The 16,818-nt window shown below is 47.5% G+C and overlaps 1 protein-coding gene across 2 annotated transcripts in view; it reads left to right on the top strand.

The window, feature by feature from the left end:
• TGFBRAP1 (transforming growth factor beta receptor associated protein 1) overlaps positions 1 to 16,818 on the top strand; it is a 71,711-nt gene that overhangs the window by 6,276 nt on the left and 48,617 nt on the right. For both annotated transcript variants that reach the window (XM_077296662.1, XM_077296663.1), the window contains exons 2-3: positions 6,546 to 7,280; positions 15,524 to 15,718. In XM_077296662.1, coding sequence (XP_077152777.1) covers positions 6,578 to 7,280; positions 15,524 to 15,718 — 898 coding nt within the window. In that variant the 5' untranslated portion in view covers positions 6,546 to 6,577. The remainder of the gene's footprint in view (positions 1 to 6,545; positions 7,281 to 15,523; positions 15,719 to 16,818) is intronic.

Here is a 16,818-nt window from a genome sequence, read left to right as displayed (position 1 = left end):
CGGATTATGCCTGAAGGCAAAAAACTGATGTGTGAAAGTAGCCTTAGGACTGCAATGCAGCATTACTCCCCAGGACCCTCCTGGATTTCGGCATTACTCCCCGGGACTCTCCTGGATTTCAGCATTACTCCCCAGGACCCTCTTGGATTTCAGCATTACTCCCTGGGACGCTCCTGGATTTCAGCGTTACTCCCCAGGACCCTCCTGGATTTTGGCATTACTCCCCGGGACCCTCCTGGATTTCAGCGTTACTCCCCAGGACCCTCTTGGATTTCAGCATTACTCCCCGGGACCCTCCTGGATTTCAGCATTACTCCCCAGGACCCTCCTGGATTTCAGCATTACTCCCCAGGACCCTCCTGGATTTCAGGATTACTCCCCAGGACCCTCCTGGATTTCAGCATTACTCCCCAGGACCCTCCTGGATTTCAGCATTACTCCCCAGGACCCTCCTGGATTTCAGGATTACTCCCCAGGACCCTCATGGATTTCAGCGTTACTCCCTAGGACCCTCTTGGATTTCAGCGTTACTCCCCAGGACCATCCTTGATTTCAGCATTACTCCCCAGGACCCTCCTGGATTTCAGGATTACTCCCCAGGACCCTCCTGGATTTCAGCATTACTCCCCAGGACCCTCCTTGATTTCAGCATTACTCCCCAGGACCCTCCTTGATTTCAGCGTTACTCCCCAGGACCCTCTTGGATTTCAGCGTTACTCCCCAAGACCCTCTTGGATTTCAGCGTTACTCCCCAGGACCATCCTTGATTTCAGTATTACTCCCCAGGACCCTCCTGGATTTCAGCGTTAGGCCGGCGTCACACTGGCGTTTTAAACGGCCGAGTGCAATGCGATAAAAAATCGCATTGCACTCGGACCAATGTTAAGCTATGGGGCAGCTCCCACCAGCCGACTTTTTGTCGGCCGTTTTCCTCGGTCCGAGACAATCGCAGCATGCTGCGATTGTCTCGGACCGAGGAAAACTCTCGGCTCACTCGCACCCATATAAGCCTATGGGTGCGAGTGAGACAACGGACATCACTTGGATATCATCCGAGTGCTGTGCGTTATAAGCGGACCTCAGCAATGGAGGAGATGGAGAAATTCATTCCTCCGCAGCTGTGCTCCGATCCTCCCTGTGCGAGAGAATCGGAGCACAGACGCATGACACTCGGCTCCTGCTCTGCTACGAGCAGGAGCCGAGTGTCATTAGCATATCGCATCCGATGCTCTCGCATCGGATGCAATATGCCAGTGTGACGCCGGCCTTACTCTCCAGGACCCTCTTAAATTTCGGCATTACTCCCCAGGACCCTCCTGGATTTCGGCATTACTCCCCAGGACCCTCCTGGATTTCGGCATTACTCCCCAGGACCCTCCTGGATTTCGGCGTTACTCCCCAGGACCCTCCTGGATTTCGGCGTTACTCCCCAGGACCCTCCTGGATTTCGGCGTTACTCCCCAGGACCCTCCTGGATTTCGGCGTTACTCCCCAGGACCCTCCTGGATTTCGGCGTTACTCCCCAGGACCCTCCTGGATTTCGGCGTTACTCCCCAGGACCCTCCTGGATTTCGGCGTTACTCCCCAGGACCCTCCTGGATTTCGGCGTTACTCCCCAGGACCCTCCTGGATTTCGGCGTTACTCCCCAGGACCCTCCTGGATTTCGGCGTTACTCCCCAGGACCCTCCTGGATTTCGGCGTTACTCCCCAGGACCCTCCTGGATTTCGGCGTTACTCCCCAGGACCCTCCTGGATTTCGGCGTTACTCCCCAGGACCCTCCTGGATTTCGGCGTTACTCCCCAGGACCCTCCTGGATTTCGGCGTTACTCCCCAGGACCCTCCTGGATTTCGGCGTTACTCCCCAGGACCCTCCTGGATTTCGGCGTTACTCCCCAGGACCCTCCTGGATTTCGGCGTTACTCCCCAGGACCCTCCTGGATTTCGGCGTTACTCCCCAGGACCCTCCTGGATTTCGGCGTTACTCCCCAGGACCCTCCTGGATTTCGGCGTTACTCCCCAGGACCCTCCTGGATTTCGGCGTTACTCCCCAGGACCCTCCTGGATTTCGGCGTTACTCCCCAGGACCCTCCTGGATTTCGGCGTTACTCCCCAGGACCCTCCTGGATTTCGGCGTTACTCCCCAGGACCCTCCTGGATTTCGGCGTTACTCCCCAGGACCCTCCTGGATTTCGGCGTTACTCCCCAGGACCCTCCTGGATTTCGGCGTTACTCCCCAGGACCCTCCGGGATTTCGGCGTTACTCCCCAGGACCCTCCGGGATTTCGGCGTTACTCCCCAGGACCCTCCGGGATTTCGGCGTTACTCCCCAGGACCCTCCGGGATTTCGGCGTTACTCCCCAGGACCCTCCGGGATTTCGGCGTTACTCCCCAGGACCCTCCGGGATTTCGGCGTTACTCCCCAGGACCCTCCGGGATTTCGGCGTTACTCCCCAGGACCCTCCGGGATTTCGGCGTTACTCCCCAGGACCCTCCGGGATTTCGGCGTTACTCCCCAGGACCCTCCGGGATTTCGGCGTTACTCCCCAGGACCCTCCGGGATTTCGGCGTTACTCCCCAGGACCCTCCGGGATTTCGGCGTTACTCCCCAGGACCCTCCGGGATTTCGGCGTTACTCCCCAGGACCCTCCGGGATTTCGGCGTTACTCCCCAGGACCCTCCGGGATTTCGGCGTTACTCCCCAGGACCCTCCGGGATTTCGGCGTTACTCCCCAGGACCCTCCGGGATTTCGGCGTTACTCCCCAGGACCCTCCGGGATTTCGGCGTTACTCCCCAGGACCCTCCGGGATTTCGGCGTTACTCCCCAGGACCCTCCGGGATTTCGGCGTTACTCCCCAGGACCCTCCGGGATTTCGGCGTTACTCCCCAGGACCCTCCGGGATTTCGGCGTTACTCCCCAGGACCCTCCGGGATTTCGGCGTTACTCCCCAGGACCCTCCGGGATTTCGGCGTTACTCCCCAGGACCCTCCGGGATTTCGGCGTTACTCCCCAGGACCCTCCGGGATTTCGGCGTTACTCCCCAGGACCCTCCGGGATTTCGGCGTTACTCCCCAGGACCCTCCGGGATTTCGGCGTTACTCCCCAGGACCCTCCGGGATTTCGGCGTTACTCCCCAGGACCCTCCGGGATTTCGGCGTTACTCCCCAGGACCCTCCGGGATTTCGGCGTTACTCCCCAGGACCCTCCGGGATTTCGGCGTTACTCCCCAGGACCCTCCGGGATTTCGGCGTTACTCTCCAGGACCCTCCTGGATTTCAGCCTGTCCCTTTGGCTGTATTGGCTCCTCAGTGCCGAGTCTGCTGGAGTGGCAGCAGATAGAAAAATCAGTATGCTGAGGCGCGGAGATGATACAGGTCTCGTTTGTGCGTTGACACCTATAGACTGGGCCAGGTAGACATGCCTGGCCTCACTGCTGGATGCTGATTAATGAGAAATCTCTGCTGATCTTTCCAGCCTAGAATTCGTTCATTGTATAGAATGTGGGTTACATTTACTGAAATGATGCCAGGAAGAAGGTAGCAGTTGTGCATTAGAGCCCTGAAGAGTGACAGCTGAGGGTCATTGCTTGCTATGGGCGTCTGCTCCACTTCTGCACAAGTGTTGAATCTCTGGCACATCGGTGTCACTGCGAAGGCTTCATCCCTCATTGTACTTTGGTTTAAAAGCTACATGGCTCCTATCACCAAATCCTGTCTGTCCTTGTTCCTTCACTACCAGTGATCCAACATTTCAGTTCTTGGCTTCTGTCCCGAGTTGTCGGCTCTCTGTTGCTGGAATGGTGCTGAATGCAGAGTTCTTCAGTGGAAGATTGCTAAACAGGAAGACTGCACTGAGCAGGAAAGCCTCCTTCCCCGTGTCATGAGTTGTCGGAGATAAGTTTCCTTTGACTGTACCATCAATGTCTAATTGCTGACCATTAGCAGCAGCCACTAAACCTTCCCCACTTCTCTGAGTGATATTCTGACCATACATATTTCTAACTTCAGAACGACACAAGTTGGGTAAACCGGAACCCTGCTAGACCCTGTGTCTGGGTGTCCACCTTCAGTAGTCGAATACACCCGAAAATTATGCATGTCAGAGCACACATTGACTCTATCAGCACCATTATACTCTATGGCCCTGTCGGCGCATACACCCAAACCCGTTTTGCTGGGGTCCTTAGATAAGCCCCAACATGACCAATAAACGTGTGCAAAAACGCTGTGTGACAGGAGCCTTACGTAGTGGTTTCCATAATTCCCCTTAGCGATAATGGGGATATATACCCAGCTGGGGTGATGCTGTTGTAATGGGGGACCATGTACCTGCACACAGCCACATTCCTCCTTGTGCCAGCCTTTGTCCAGCTTTTAATAGATGTCAATAGAAGTGAAGTTGTAATGGTTGAGTCACTAGAAAACTACAAGGAGGGCCTGGATTCTTCTCTTGAAAAATCTATTATAGGTTTTGGATACTAGATTCTGTGCTGGGACGTTGATCCAGGAAACTAGCCTGTTTGCCATAGGAGGAATCAGGAAATTTTTTTCCAACAAACCGCACTGTACTCCCCTCCCCCTTGTCCACCAGTGAGTCTCTGCCGCTGCTCCCTGTGATTGGCATTGGCTGTGGCGCTCATGTCACGTCGACGCTGCCATAGCCAATAATTAAGCTCAAGGACTGTGAGGGAGGCATTCTGTATATACTGGCAGAGCTGCCGAGCTCACTGGCTGCCATGCTGTTGACATGACGTCCGAGCCAAAGCCGTTGCCAGACACAGAGAAACTTTCTGGTGGACCTGGGGAGGGTGAGCATAGAATTTGTTTGTATCTGAAAGGAAACTATCCGTTTAATTTCTGTGTGGATTTTTTTCTGCATTATCTGGATGATTTTGGCAAAAAACCTGCTTCAAAAAGCACTCTTCTGCTTGCACTGTATTTTTTTGGTGTGTGTGTGTCAGGAAGGGGCAGAGTTTTTGAAAGAGCTTTTCTTTTCCTGAAGTGTTCTCTGAAACATTTTTGAAGCGTTTTGTAAGGCCATGTGCACACGATCTGGAACTAGCAGCTGATGTCTGCTGCGTCCAAAGCGCTGCCATCTATTCAACACAAGTGAATCCGCATGTGTTCACTGAACCGTGCAGATTTACTGCATCCAATACATTCTAGCATCTCCGCAAGAGAAATAGACATGCTGCGGTCTGGAGAGACGCACCGCATGCCCATCTCCACTGGCGATCTTGATGAATCTGGGTCACAGTGTGCGCATAGTCTTAGGCTATGTGCACACGATGCAGATTTAGTGCAGATCTGCATCAGAAAAAAACGCTGCAGATCTGTACTGTGATTTACAGTACAATGTAAATCAATGTGGAAAAAAAAAGCTGTGCACATGGTGCAGAAAAATACGCGCAGAAACGCTGCAGATTTCAAAGAAGTGCATGTCACTTCTTTTGTGCGTTTCTGCAGCGTTTCTGCACCCCTCCATTAATAGAAATCCGCAGTGGTAAAATCTGCAGAAAATCCGCACAAAAAACGCATCAAAAACACTGCCAGAAGATGCAGATTTTGTGCAGAAAATTCTGCACCAATTCTGCATCGTGTGCACACAGCCTTATGGTGCCTTTCTGAAGCGACTTTTCTGGAGGATTTTGGAGTGTGAACATGTCTTAATAGGCCGCAGGTTTTTCACCCACAATCTGGGTGGAAAATCTGTAGCATATTAGCCAAAAGTTAACTGCTAGGAAAACATTTAGCGGTACAGGGTCCTCTGCTCTATAATATTGCCTGCATTAGTTTAAATTATGTTAATTAAGATGGCTGCCATGCAACGCTTCATGTTCACCTCAACAGCTAGAATGTGTGTAGGGGATCTTGCCGGGTTTCTTCCTGTTACTGGTGACTCTCAGATGCATTACCCTGGAAGAATAGAGGTAATGCGGCGTGAGACAGCTTCCTACATTTCCCTTCTCATTTTCCGAGGATATTGCACGGCCTCATTCCAGTGAAACTGATCCCCTACAGCAATGGATTGTGGCTATTCATAGACAGAGGACCTATAAGTCTGTCAGGGTGGTGAAAGGCCTGTTATAAAGGAGATTGATTATTATTTTTCTTACCAGGAGTATAAGATAACTAGACTGTGGCCCGATTCTAACGCATCGGGTATTCTAGAATATGCATGTCCCCGTAGTATATTGACAATGATGATTCCAGAATTCGCGGCAGACTGAGCCCGTCGCTGATTGGTCGAGGCAACCTTTATGACATCATCGTCGCCATGGCAACCATTATGACATCTACGTCGATACTGTGCCCGTTGCTGATTGGTCGAGGCCTGGCGGCCTCGACCAATCAGAGACGCGGGATTTCCAGGACAGACAGACAGACAGACAGACGGAAAAACCCTTAGACAATTATATATATAGATGCTTTTTGGGCTAAGATTTTCTAGCCTTTGCTGACAGTATGGGATGCTGGGTAGTAAGGTGCTGAAGTGTTTGTATTTGCAGAAGCTTTGCTCATTATTTCCGTCTTTACCTTTCCAGGACGCCCTGGGGCTCTGTCTCTCCTTTTTGCCATGAGTGTGCAGGCGTTTAGACTGGTGTGCGCTTCCGACAAGGAACATCTTCCCCCAGGGATACAGATTGAGTGCTTGGAGTGCTGTGGGCATGACCTGTACATTGGCACTAATGACGGCTGCATTCACCATCTTCTGCTAGTAGAGGAGAACAACACTGCAGTGACTGCCCTGGGTCCGCCATCCGACCACCTTAACACTAGCTTCACCACCACCCGACAGCGGCAGAGACAGTTGGGATTAAAGAAGCCAATATGTGAACTGAGAGCAGCGTCCGCCCTGGGGCGACTCCTGGTGCTGTGTGACAATACCATATCTTTGCTGTGCAGCGACTCTCTTGAACCAGTTGCAGGAACAAAGATTCGAGGGGTGCTCAGCTTCACCCTCAATGAGAATCCAGTGAGTGGGGATCCCTTCAGCGTGGAGGTTTGTGTGATCTCCTCTAAGAGACGTACTGTGCAAATCTTCAGCGTGGCTCAGGAGCGGGTACATCTAGTACGGGAGGTCTCCACACCAGAGCAGCCTTGTGCCCTAGCAGCAGACGGGCATTTTTTGTGCCTGGCTCTCAGCAGCCGCTATGTTACCCTGAACTATGGTACTGGACACTGCCAGGATCTCTTCCCCTTTCCCAGTGAGCAGAAGAGGCCGATCATAAAGAGGATCAGCAGAGAGGAGTTTCTTCTGGCTGGACCTGGAGGATTAGGTAAAAAAAAATCACAATGTTTCCTTCTGACATTTTTATAATGCTGGGATTACCTGGTGATTTGGGGAGGGGAACAGGTCTTACGGCTGCTGCTATATTGCAGCTTAATGCAGGTGAATGATGTCGCTTTGTGCCCCAGAAGGCACAGCGACCGTGACAAGCAAGTTAAAAAAAAAAAAAAACCTGAGTTGGCCTTTTTGCTTGTCACAGTCGCTGTACCTTGCAAGTTGCAATTTAACTCAATTCACCTGCATCACGCTGCGATCTAGAGCGCATTTTTACTGCACAATCCCTTAATTTTGTATGTATTTAATATTATGCACTATCGGATAACACTTATGAATATTCAGCCTTTGTATTATGGTAACTTTGGTAACATCAATTTAGTGGATAATAATACAATCCTTGATGGGGTAAATGTTTTTTTTTTCTGGTCTGACAGTTTGTTAGCCCCGGACAGTCTTTGTTTACAAGATGCCAGCGTGTGACCGCTGCAGACGAGCATTGTCCTTAGTGGGTCAGTGCTGTTTTGCAGGCATCTGCTTTAGCGCCATAAGGCTGGGGTCACACTAGCGTTTGTGTACGCAGTTGCGTTCGGTGGGCACGTCAAGACGCCGCACGGGGACGCATCCGCATACAACGCAGACCACGCATGCCCCTGCGTACACAATGTTAAAGGTAGGTACGCAGGACGGATGCGGATCTGAAGGTAAGAAGTACGCAGCCCTATGCTGCGAACACAAAAGCTAGTGTGAATCCAGCCTAACACTGTGCTGAGTGCTAAGCGATGATTTATTGCATAGCACTCGGCTGTGTTATACGGTAGTGTGACTCCGGCCTAAAGGTACCGTCACACTAAACGATATCGCTAGCAATCCGTGACGTTGCAGCGTCCTGGCTAGCGATATCGTTGTGTTTGACACGCAGCAGCGATCAGGATCCTGCTGTGATATCGCTGGTCGTTGATTAAAGTTCAGAACTTTATTTGGTCGTCAGATCGCCGTGTATCGTTGTGTTTGACACCAAAAGCAACGATACCAGCGATGTTTTACAATGGTAACCAGGGTAAATATCGGGTTACTAAGCGCAGGGCCGCGCTTAGTAACCTGATGTTTACCCTGGTTACCAGTGTAAAATGTAAAAAAACAAACACTACATCCTCACCCTCTGATGTCTGTCACACGTCCCTCGCCGTCCGCTTCCTGCACTGACTGAGCGCCGGCCGTAAGTGAAAGCACAGCACAGCGGTGACGTCACCGCTCTGCTGTTAGGGCCGGCGCTCAGTCAGTGCAGGAAGCGGACGGCAGGGGACGCGAAGGTGAGTATGTAGTGTTTGTTATTTTACATTTTACACTGGTAACCAGGGTAAACATCGGGTTACTAAGCGCGGCCCTGCGCTTAGCAACCTGATGTTTACCATGGTTACCCAGGGACCTCGGCATCGTTGGTCGCTGGAGAGCGGTCTGTGTGACAGCTCTCCAGCGACCAAGCAGCGACGCTGCAGCGATCCGCATCGTTGTCTGTATCGCTGCAGCGTCGCTTAGTGTGACGGTACCTTAACAGTGCACATCTCAAGAGACAGGAGCGCACAGCTGTCTGAGTATAAACACAGAGCAGGGTACGGATTCAATAGAAAGCATAGCCTACAAAGGAGCTGGACCTCCACCAATCTGCATGCAAAGTGCCTGTCAGAGATGGGTAAAAAATGCTGTGAAAATGTAGTTACCGCTTAAGTACCAGTAGCTAACAAGTTAAATCTAACATATTTTTATTAAAGGGAGCCTGTACAATCCCTTAATATATTTTTAGTGGTCCCATTACAAGTGACACCTTTATTCTGTCATTAAAATCGTATGTGGAATGATATATACAAATACAAGATCAAGTAATGTAGTGTCACTCATTGTCTGCAAATAAACGCCAGACTTGTACAAGGAGGTGTTTACTCACCGAGCCTAGCTCAGTAGCTGCAGTCATGCCCTTGTGAGTGTTATTGGCAGCCGTTACGCTGCCCACATCTTAACAACCCACCTCCAGTCCTCATTATTGCCAGGCAGTTTGCTCTCCTCCTGGCATCTGTTTCCCTGCTCTGCACATAACTCTTGCACATAGCGCCTGCCTTGCAGATGCTTTGGCAGAGCTGTGACAAAGAAACATGAACTGCATGGGCATTAGTGAGGGTCAGAAGTGGGCTGGGAGGACCCACAGAGGGAGAGACTGCAGCTAATCAGGCTGGACTGGTGGGTGAATGCCTCCGTGGAGTAGTTTTTTTTTTTTTGTTTTTTTTTGCAAATAGCGGGCGACTGTGTGTAACTTGATTTTACACAGAATATGTGCATTTGTATAAAACGCTAAGCGTGATTTAAATACATTTAAATAACGTGATTTAATTAAAATTATTTTAAAGGGAATCTGTCACCAGTTTTTTGCCACTTTATCTGAGAACAGCATAATGTAGAGACAGAGACCCTGATTACAGTGATGTATCACTTTCTAGGCAGCTTGCTGTAATTTTGATAAAAACACTCTTTTATCAGCAGGAAATTATCACTAGAGGACTAGTAAATCTGCTGCTAGGTAGTCCTCTATATTCATGAGCTCTGTATAACCCTGCTATCCCCCCAGTAGCGTACATAGAAATTATTATGAATTACGCTATGTAATTTCAGTGTTACAATACCTTTCATTCAGTTTCTGAAATATCTTTTAATAAATCAGAATTATTTAGTCTTTGATCTGTTAAAGAGGAATAGGTATGAGCTTTAAGTGCTTGAAATATCCATTGTCTTACATCTTTGTAAATGTTACACCTGGTTTGGAATTGAGAGAAATTTAGTTTTTGATTAAGGTGACACTGATTCAGATATTTGCAGCGAGTGAATAAGTATTGTACATGTCACCAGTTTTCTAAGTAAATATATTTCTAAAGGTGCTATTAACATGAAATTCTCACCAGATGTCGGTAACAGCCCGTCCAATCCACACAGGCAATCAAACCATAGATTATCATAATCTACAGTGGGGCAAAAAAGTATTTAGTCATTCAGCAATAGTGCAAGCTCCACCACTTAAAAAGATGAGAGGCGTCTGTAATTTACATCATAGGTAGACCTCAACTATGGGAGACAAACTGAGAAAAAAAAATCCAGAAAATCACATTGTCTGTTTTTTTATCATTTTATTTGCATATTATGGTGGAAAATAAGTATTTGGTCAGAAACAAACAATCAAGATTTCTGGCTCTCACAGACCTGTAACTTCTTCTTTAAGAGTCTCCTCTTTCCTCCACACATTACCTGTAGTAATGGCACCTGTTTAAACTTGTTATGAGTATAAAAAGACACCTGTGCACACCCTCAAACAGTCTGACTCCAAACTCCACTATGGTGAAGACCAAAGAGCTGTCAAAGGACACCAGAAACAAAATTGTAGCCCTGCACCAGGCTGGGAAGACTGAATCTGCAATAGCCAACCAGCTTGGAGTGAAGAAATCAACAGTGGGAGCAATAATTAGAAAATGGAAGACATTCAAGACCACTGATAATCTCCCTCGATCTGGGGCTCCACGCAAAATCCCACCCCGTGGGGTCAGAATGATCACAAGAACGGTGAGCAAAAATCCCAGAACCACGCGGGGGGACCTAGTGAATGAACTGCAGAGAGCTGGGACCAATGTAACAAGGCCTACCATAAGTAACACACTACGCCACCATGGACTCAGATCCTGCAGTGCCAGACGTGTCCCACTGCTTAAGCCAGTACATGTCCGGGCCCGTCTGAAGTTTGCTAGAGCGCATTTGGATGATCCAGAGGAGTTTTGGGAGAATGTCCTATGGTCTGATGAAACCAAACTGGAACTGTTTGGTAGAAACACAACTTGTCGTGTTTGGAGGAAAAAGAATACTGAGTTGCATCCATAAAACACCATACCTACTGTAAAGCATGGTGGTGGAAACATCATGCTTTGGGGCTGTTTCTCTGCAAAGGGGCCAGGACGACTGATCCGGGTACATGAAAGAATGAATGGGGCCATGTATCGTGAGATTTTGAGTGCAAACCTCCTTCCATCAGCAAGGGCATTGAAGATGAAACGTGGCTGGGTCTTTCAACATGACAATGATCCAAAGCACACCGCCAGGGCAACGAAGGAGTGGCTTCGTAAGAAGCATTTCAAGGTCCTGGAGTGGCCTAGCCAGTCTCCAGATCTCAACCCTATAGAAAACCTTTGGAGGGAGTTGAAAGTCCGTGTTGCCAAGCGAAAAGCCAAAAACATCACTGCTCTAGAGGAGATCTGCATGGAGGAATGGGCCAACATACCAACAACAGTGTGTGGCAACCTTGTGAAGACTTACAGAAAACGTTTGACCTCTGTCATTGCCAACAAAGGATATATTACAAAGTATTGAGATGAAATTTTGTTTCTGACCAAATACTTTCCACCATAATATGCAAATAAAATGATAAAAAAACAGACAATGTGATTTTCTGGATTTTTTTTTCTCAGTTTGTCTCCCATAGTTGAGGTCTACCTATGATGTAAATTACAGACGCCTCTCATCTTTTTAAGTGGTGGAACTTGCACTATTGCTGAATGACTAAATACTTTTTTGCCCCACTGTATGTGCAATAATGAGAAATGACACAGGGAAAAAGTATTGAACACGCTTACTGACATTTATTTAAAGGGCACCTGTCAGCAGCAAAACCGTTATTCAGCTGTTAACCTGCAGATATGGGCTGTATATTAATATGGGCTGCAGGTTAATAGTGTCAATAACCTGCCTGGCACCTGCATGTAGCCAAATTCTGCAGGGAGAAAATTACCTGTATTCTCCCCAGCAGCATTCCCATTTAGTCACAGAGGCAGAACCTGTGCTGTTTCAGTAACTGCTCTGAGAATACAGAGCGGCGACTGTAACCGCTTCCCCTGGTCCTAACTGACACTGGCTCTAAATTGGGGCCGGCTGTCAATCAGGGCCAGGGGTGTAGTTACAGCCACCGCTTTCTATTCTCAGACTGATCACTGAACCAGCACCGGCGCCGCCCTCATGATCCAAACCGGATTCTGCCGGGGAGAATAAGTTAATGTTCTCCCTGCAGCATTCAGCTACATGCAGACACCGTGCAGTCAGTAACGGTATTAACCTTCAGATTAAGCCCAGATCTGCAGGTTAAGAGCATTTTGCTGGTGACGGGTTCCCTTTAGTAATTCGTACAAAAGCGTTTGTTAGTAATGACCGTTTCAAGATGCCTCCTGTTTCTAGCAGCTTTATTTTCTTTCTCTGAGACCAATTGAAAGTTCCCCTGGCTGTGTTTTGGGATCATTGTCTTGCTGAAATGTCCACCCACGTTTCATCTTCATCATCCTGGTAGATGGCAGCATCTACCATCTGAAGCTGTGGTTCCTTGGGCTGATGTCCTGTAGAGTCTCTCTGCAGATAGAGGCAGGCCCATTTTTATATTCCACAGGTCTAATTCATGGCATTCTCCCACAGGATTGGAGGAAGGCGAGTGAGGTAATCCCTCATTGTATTGTTCAATTAGCCTGCATATTTATCATTCAAGTTGTGCAGACTGGTGCACCGCAGGGGGCTAATGCAATACATATTCCACAAATTGGCATACAAGAGTCGACAGACATACTCATATAATAATAATAATAATAATAATAATCTTTAGCGCTAACATATTCCACAGCGCTTTACAGTTTTGCACACACTGTCCCCAATGGGGCTCACAATCTAAATTCCCTATCAGTATGTCTTTGGAATGTGGGAGGAAACCAGAGTACCTAGAGGAAACCCACACAAACACTGGGAGAACATACAAAGTCCTTGCAGATGTTGTCCTTGGTGGGATTAGAACCCAGGACTCCAGCGCTACAAGGCTGCAGTGCTAACCACTGAGCCACCGTGCTGCCCCATGAAACAATGTCTCATGTCCCTTGACCTACTGAACAAAGGAACAACATGTCTGGCATAATTAAAAATAATTCACCCCTGCACCAGTGACCAGACAGTGACAAGGTTGACACTGTGTTGTCACAGAGATCAAGGAGATCTCCAAACAAGTGAAGAACAAAGTTGTTGAGAAGTACAAGTCAGGGTTGAGTTATTAAAAAAAAAAAAAAAAAAAAAAAAAGTGTGTGTGTGTATGTATATATATATATGTATGTATGTATGTGTATATATATACTTCTGATGATCAGCTGGAGCATCATCAAATGGAATGAACTTGGTACCACAACAAGCCTGCCAAGAGAGGGCCACCCACCCAAATTCTCAGCTCGGGCAAGGTGGAAATTAATCAGAGATACAGCACAGAGACCAAAGGTATCCCTGAAGGAGCTGCAGAGGCCACCAAGTTAAATGCTATGTCTGGCGCCAAAACAACACAGCTCGTCACCCCAAGAACACCATCCCCACAGAGAAACATGGTGGTGGAAGTATTATGCCGTGGGGACCATGAAAATAGTCCAAGTCGAGAGATAGACGGATAATGCAAAATACAGGGATATTATTGAGCAAAGCCTGTTTGTCTGTCAGTGATTTGAGACTGGGACGGAGGTTCACCTTCCAACAAGACAATGACTCAACGCATACTGCTAAAGTAACATTCGAGTGGTATAAGGGGAAACGTGTAAATGTTTTGGAGTGGATTAGTCAAAGCCCAGACTTTAATCCAATTGAGAATCTGTGGTCAAAATTGAAGATTGCTATTCACCAGAGGAAGCCATCTAACTTGAGTAGAGGCAGTGTTGTCCTGAGGAATGGACAAAAATTCCAGTGGGAAGCTTCATGGATGTGGAAAGAGACTTATCTATCCAAAGTGACTTTCAGCTGCAATTGCAACAAAAGGAGGCTCTGCAAAGTACTGACTTTGGGTGAAAACTTATGCACACAGAAGTTTTCAGTTATTTTGTCCTATTTGTTAATTGCTTCACAATAAAAAAAAAACAACTAAATGTTCACAGTTGTAGTAGGCATGTTTTTTTACATGAACTGATGCAGACTGTCAAAAAATAGTAAAATTCCAGGTTGTGAGGTAACAAAACAAGAAAAATGCCAAGGGGATGAATACTTTCGCCAGCCACTGTAGATCCCCCTATAGGACATCTTGCCCTCACCTCCCCCAATTTGGTCAGATACATGTACACCATTAGCCGCTGGAGATTATTTTGTAGGGCTCTGACAGTTCTCCTGTTCCTGCTTTGAAAAAGGTGCAAATCCCAGTCCTTTTGCTGAGTTAATGCCCTTTTTATCTCTCTTCATGGAGCGGATTGTGCCTTGGTAACTGCTCTATACTCCTGTGACTGTGCTGGGAAGCACCGCAAACCTACTTGTGACAACACGTATGGATGTGCCATCCTGGAACTACTCGAGCAACCTGTATGGGCGTCACGTGCTGCCTCATGCTACTAGTAGTGACAGGGACACTAACAAAACTTGCAGTTGCCTCTCCTGCGCACCCGTTGACACTCCCTTATGTTTCCTAACTGGACAGATTGATATCCTTAAAGTTTATTGACCTGTGCTTATACTGTAATGTGCAAGGGTTGACTTAATTTTTTTAAAGGGAATCTGTCAGCAGATTTTTGCTATTTAACCTGCAAACTGCATAATATAGGGCAAGAGAACCTGATTCCAGGGATGTATCAGTTATTAGGCTGTGTTGTAGTTTTAATACAATTTTTTTTTATCAGTGATTATCACTAGAGGACTAGGTCTCACTTGGACTCCAGTCCAGCTGATCTTTGTAACCCCGTCTCCCCCACAGATTGACAGCTTTCTGACAATGCAGTGTACATAGGAAGCTGATGATCAAGGGTGTGGACGGAGTTATACAGGGATCAGCATTCAGATACCGGGTACATTTACAGCAGATAAAACAGGGATTCAAAACTACAAGCAGCCCAGTGATACATCGCTGGAATTGGGGTCTTTGCCCCTACAGCATGCTGCCATCAGATTCCCTTTAAAGAATGGATTTTTTTTCTGCTGACAGTTGGATTTTGAGATACAATTTATAAGGTGCAAGAACATTTAATCAACATAAATTCTCTTTTAAATGTTTCGGGAAGAATTTACTAAGCTAAATGTATCAGATCAGAGTTCTGGCCCCGTTTAGCCCAATTATCTGGCATACATTTCTTGCAGTACAGGTACTTTAGATCCTTTTTTGTTTTGCCACTCTGGACAATTCTTCCTGTATGTAACCTGACAGATTTGTCTCTGCCTTTTTAGGGATGTTTGCCACGGTAGCTGGAATCTCTCAGCGTGCACCCGTTCATTGGTCAGACAATGTTATTGGGGCGGCAGTTTCTTTTCCCTACGTGCTGGCCTTAGATGAAGAGTTTATCACGGTGCACAGCATGCTGGATCAGCAGCAGAAGCAAAGTCTGCCGTTCAAGGAAGGTATCATTCTGCAGGATTTTGAAGGTAACGGTCATGATTAGGTGTGTTTTACATAATATTGCAACTTTATAGATGATCATATTTTCCATTCCTGGTAACGATGCATTATACCTTAGCAAGTCTTGTGCCCCTTCATAGGTGACTCCTAAAGATCACAGTAAAGTGCATGGCTTGGTAAAGATGCTGTACTTAAAGGGCCAACACTTTGGAAGATCCATTAATCTGACACATGGGTAGCTTTGTTCACTATGCCAACAATTCCTGTTTTGTGATGATCGAGTGCTTCCCTTTGTGACAATTCCCATATGGTGACAGTAGGAAGAATTCCTGCCTTTCAGATGGCCTTGTAGTACAGTGTCTGGGAGCCAGGTGTGGCCACTCACCTGAAACTCCGCTTTGAGGAAATGGTCTCTCAACCTTTACACCTCTGCAGTGAGAAAATTGATTTGCATGCTACTGTTTCTGTGAAAATGGAGTCAATGGACAATTATTCTGTACTAGATGGTGGCCCGATTCTAACACATCGGGTATTCTAGAATATGCATGTCCACGTAGTATATTGCCCAGCCACGTTGCCCCCTGACGAAGGTGCCAACCGAAACGCGCGTTGGGGCGGTCGGGTAGACGCTCTGGGCCATCACCATCCCCTATAACGGCAGGTAATTGGTATACCTTTTATCACACATTCTATTTACCGCTCGCAGTGCAGCTATTGTTTATAGTTGGGGGTAGGACTATTATGTCCATATTCTATGTACCCCCTTGCTGCCTATCTTTATCATCTATTATGGCTTTGTTCTCTAACTGTAGGTAATTGGTATACTCCTTGCTATATAGTGCATCTGTTGCTTGCAGCGCAGCTATTGTGCAAGCTGGTGGTAGGGCTATTAGGTTCATATTTTGTATACCACCCTGCTGCTTATCCTTTTATTACATATCATGCGTTTTTACTTGTTCTCTGCCATCTATATACAATTGTATGGGATGATGTCTGCATAATAACTTATATATGTGCTTACTATATTGGGCCCATTGTGTGTTCTGCCGACCTTTAAGCGTTTCTTTTAAATCTCTTCAATTTTCATTGTTGTTGCTATAATCCTCTCACTATGTAATTTTGAATA

The sequence above is a fragment of the Ranitomeya variabilis genome, chromosome 3 (genome assembly GCF_051348905.1).
Source record: "Ranitomeya variabilis isolate aRanVar5 chromosome 3, aRanVar5.hap1, whole genome shotgun sequence".
Taxonomy (NCBI): Eukaryota; Metazoa; Chordata; class Amphibia; order Anura; family Dendrobatidae; genus Ranitomeya; species Ranitomeya variabilis.
The sequence above is the reverse complement of the archived record's forward strand: the minus strand, read 5'-3'. Positions and strand labels throughout refer to the sequence as shown.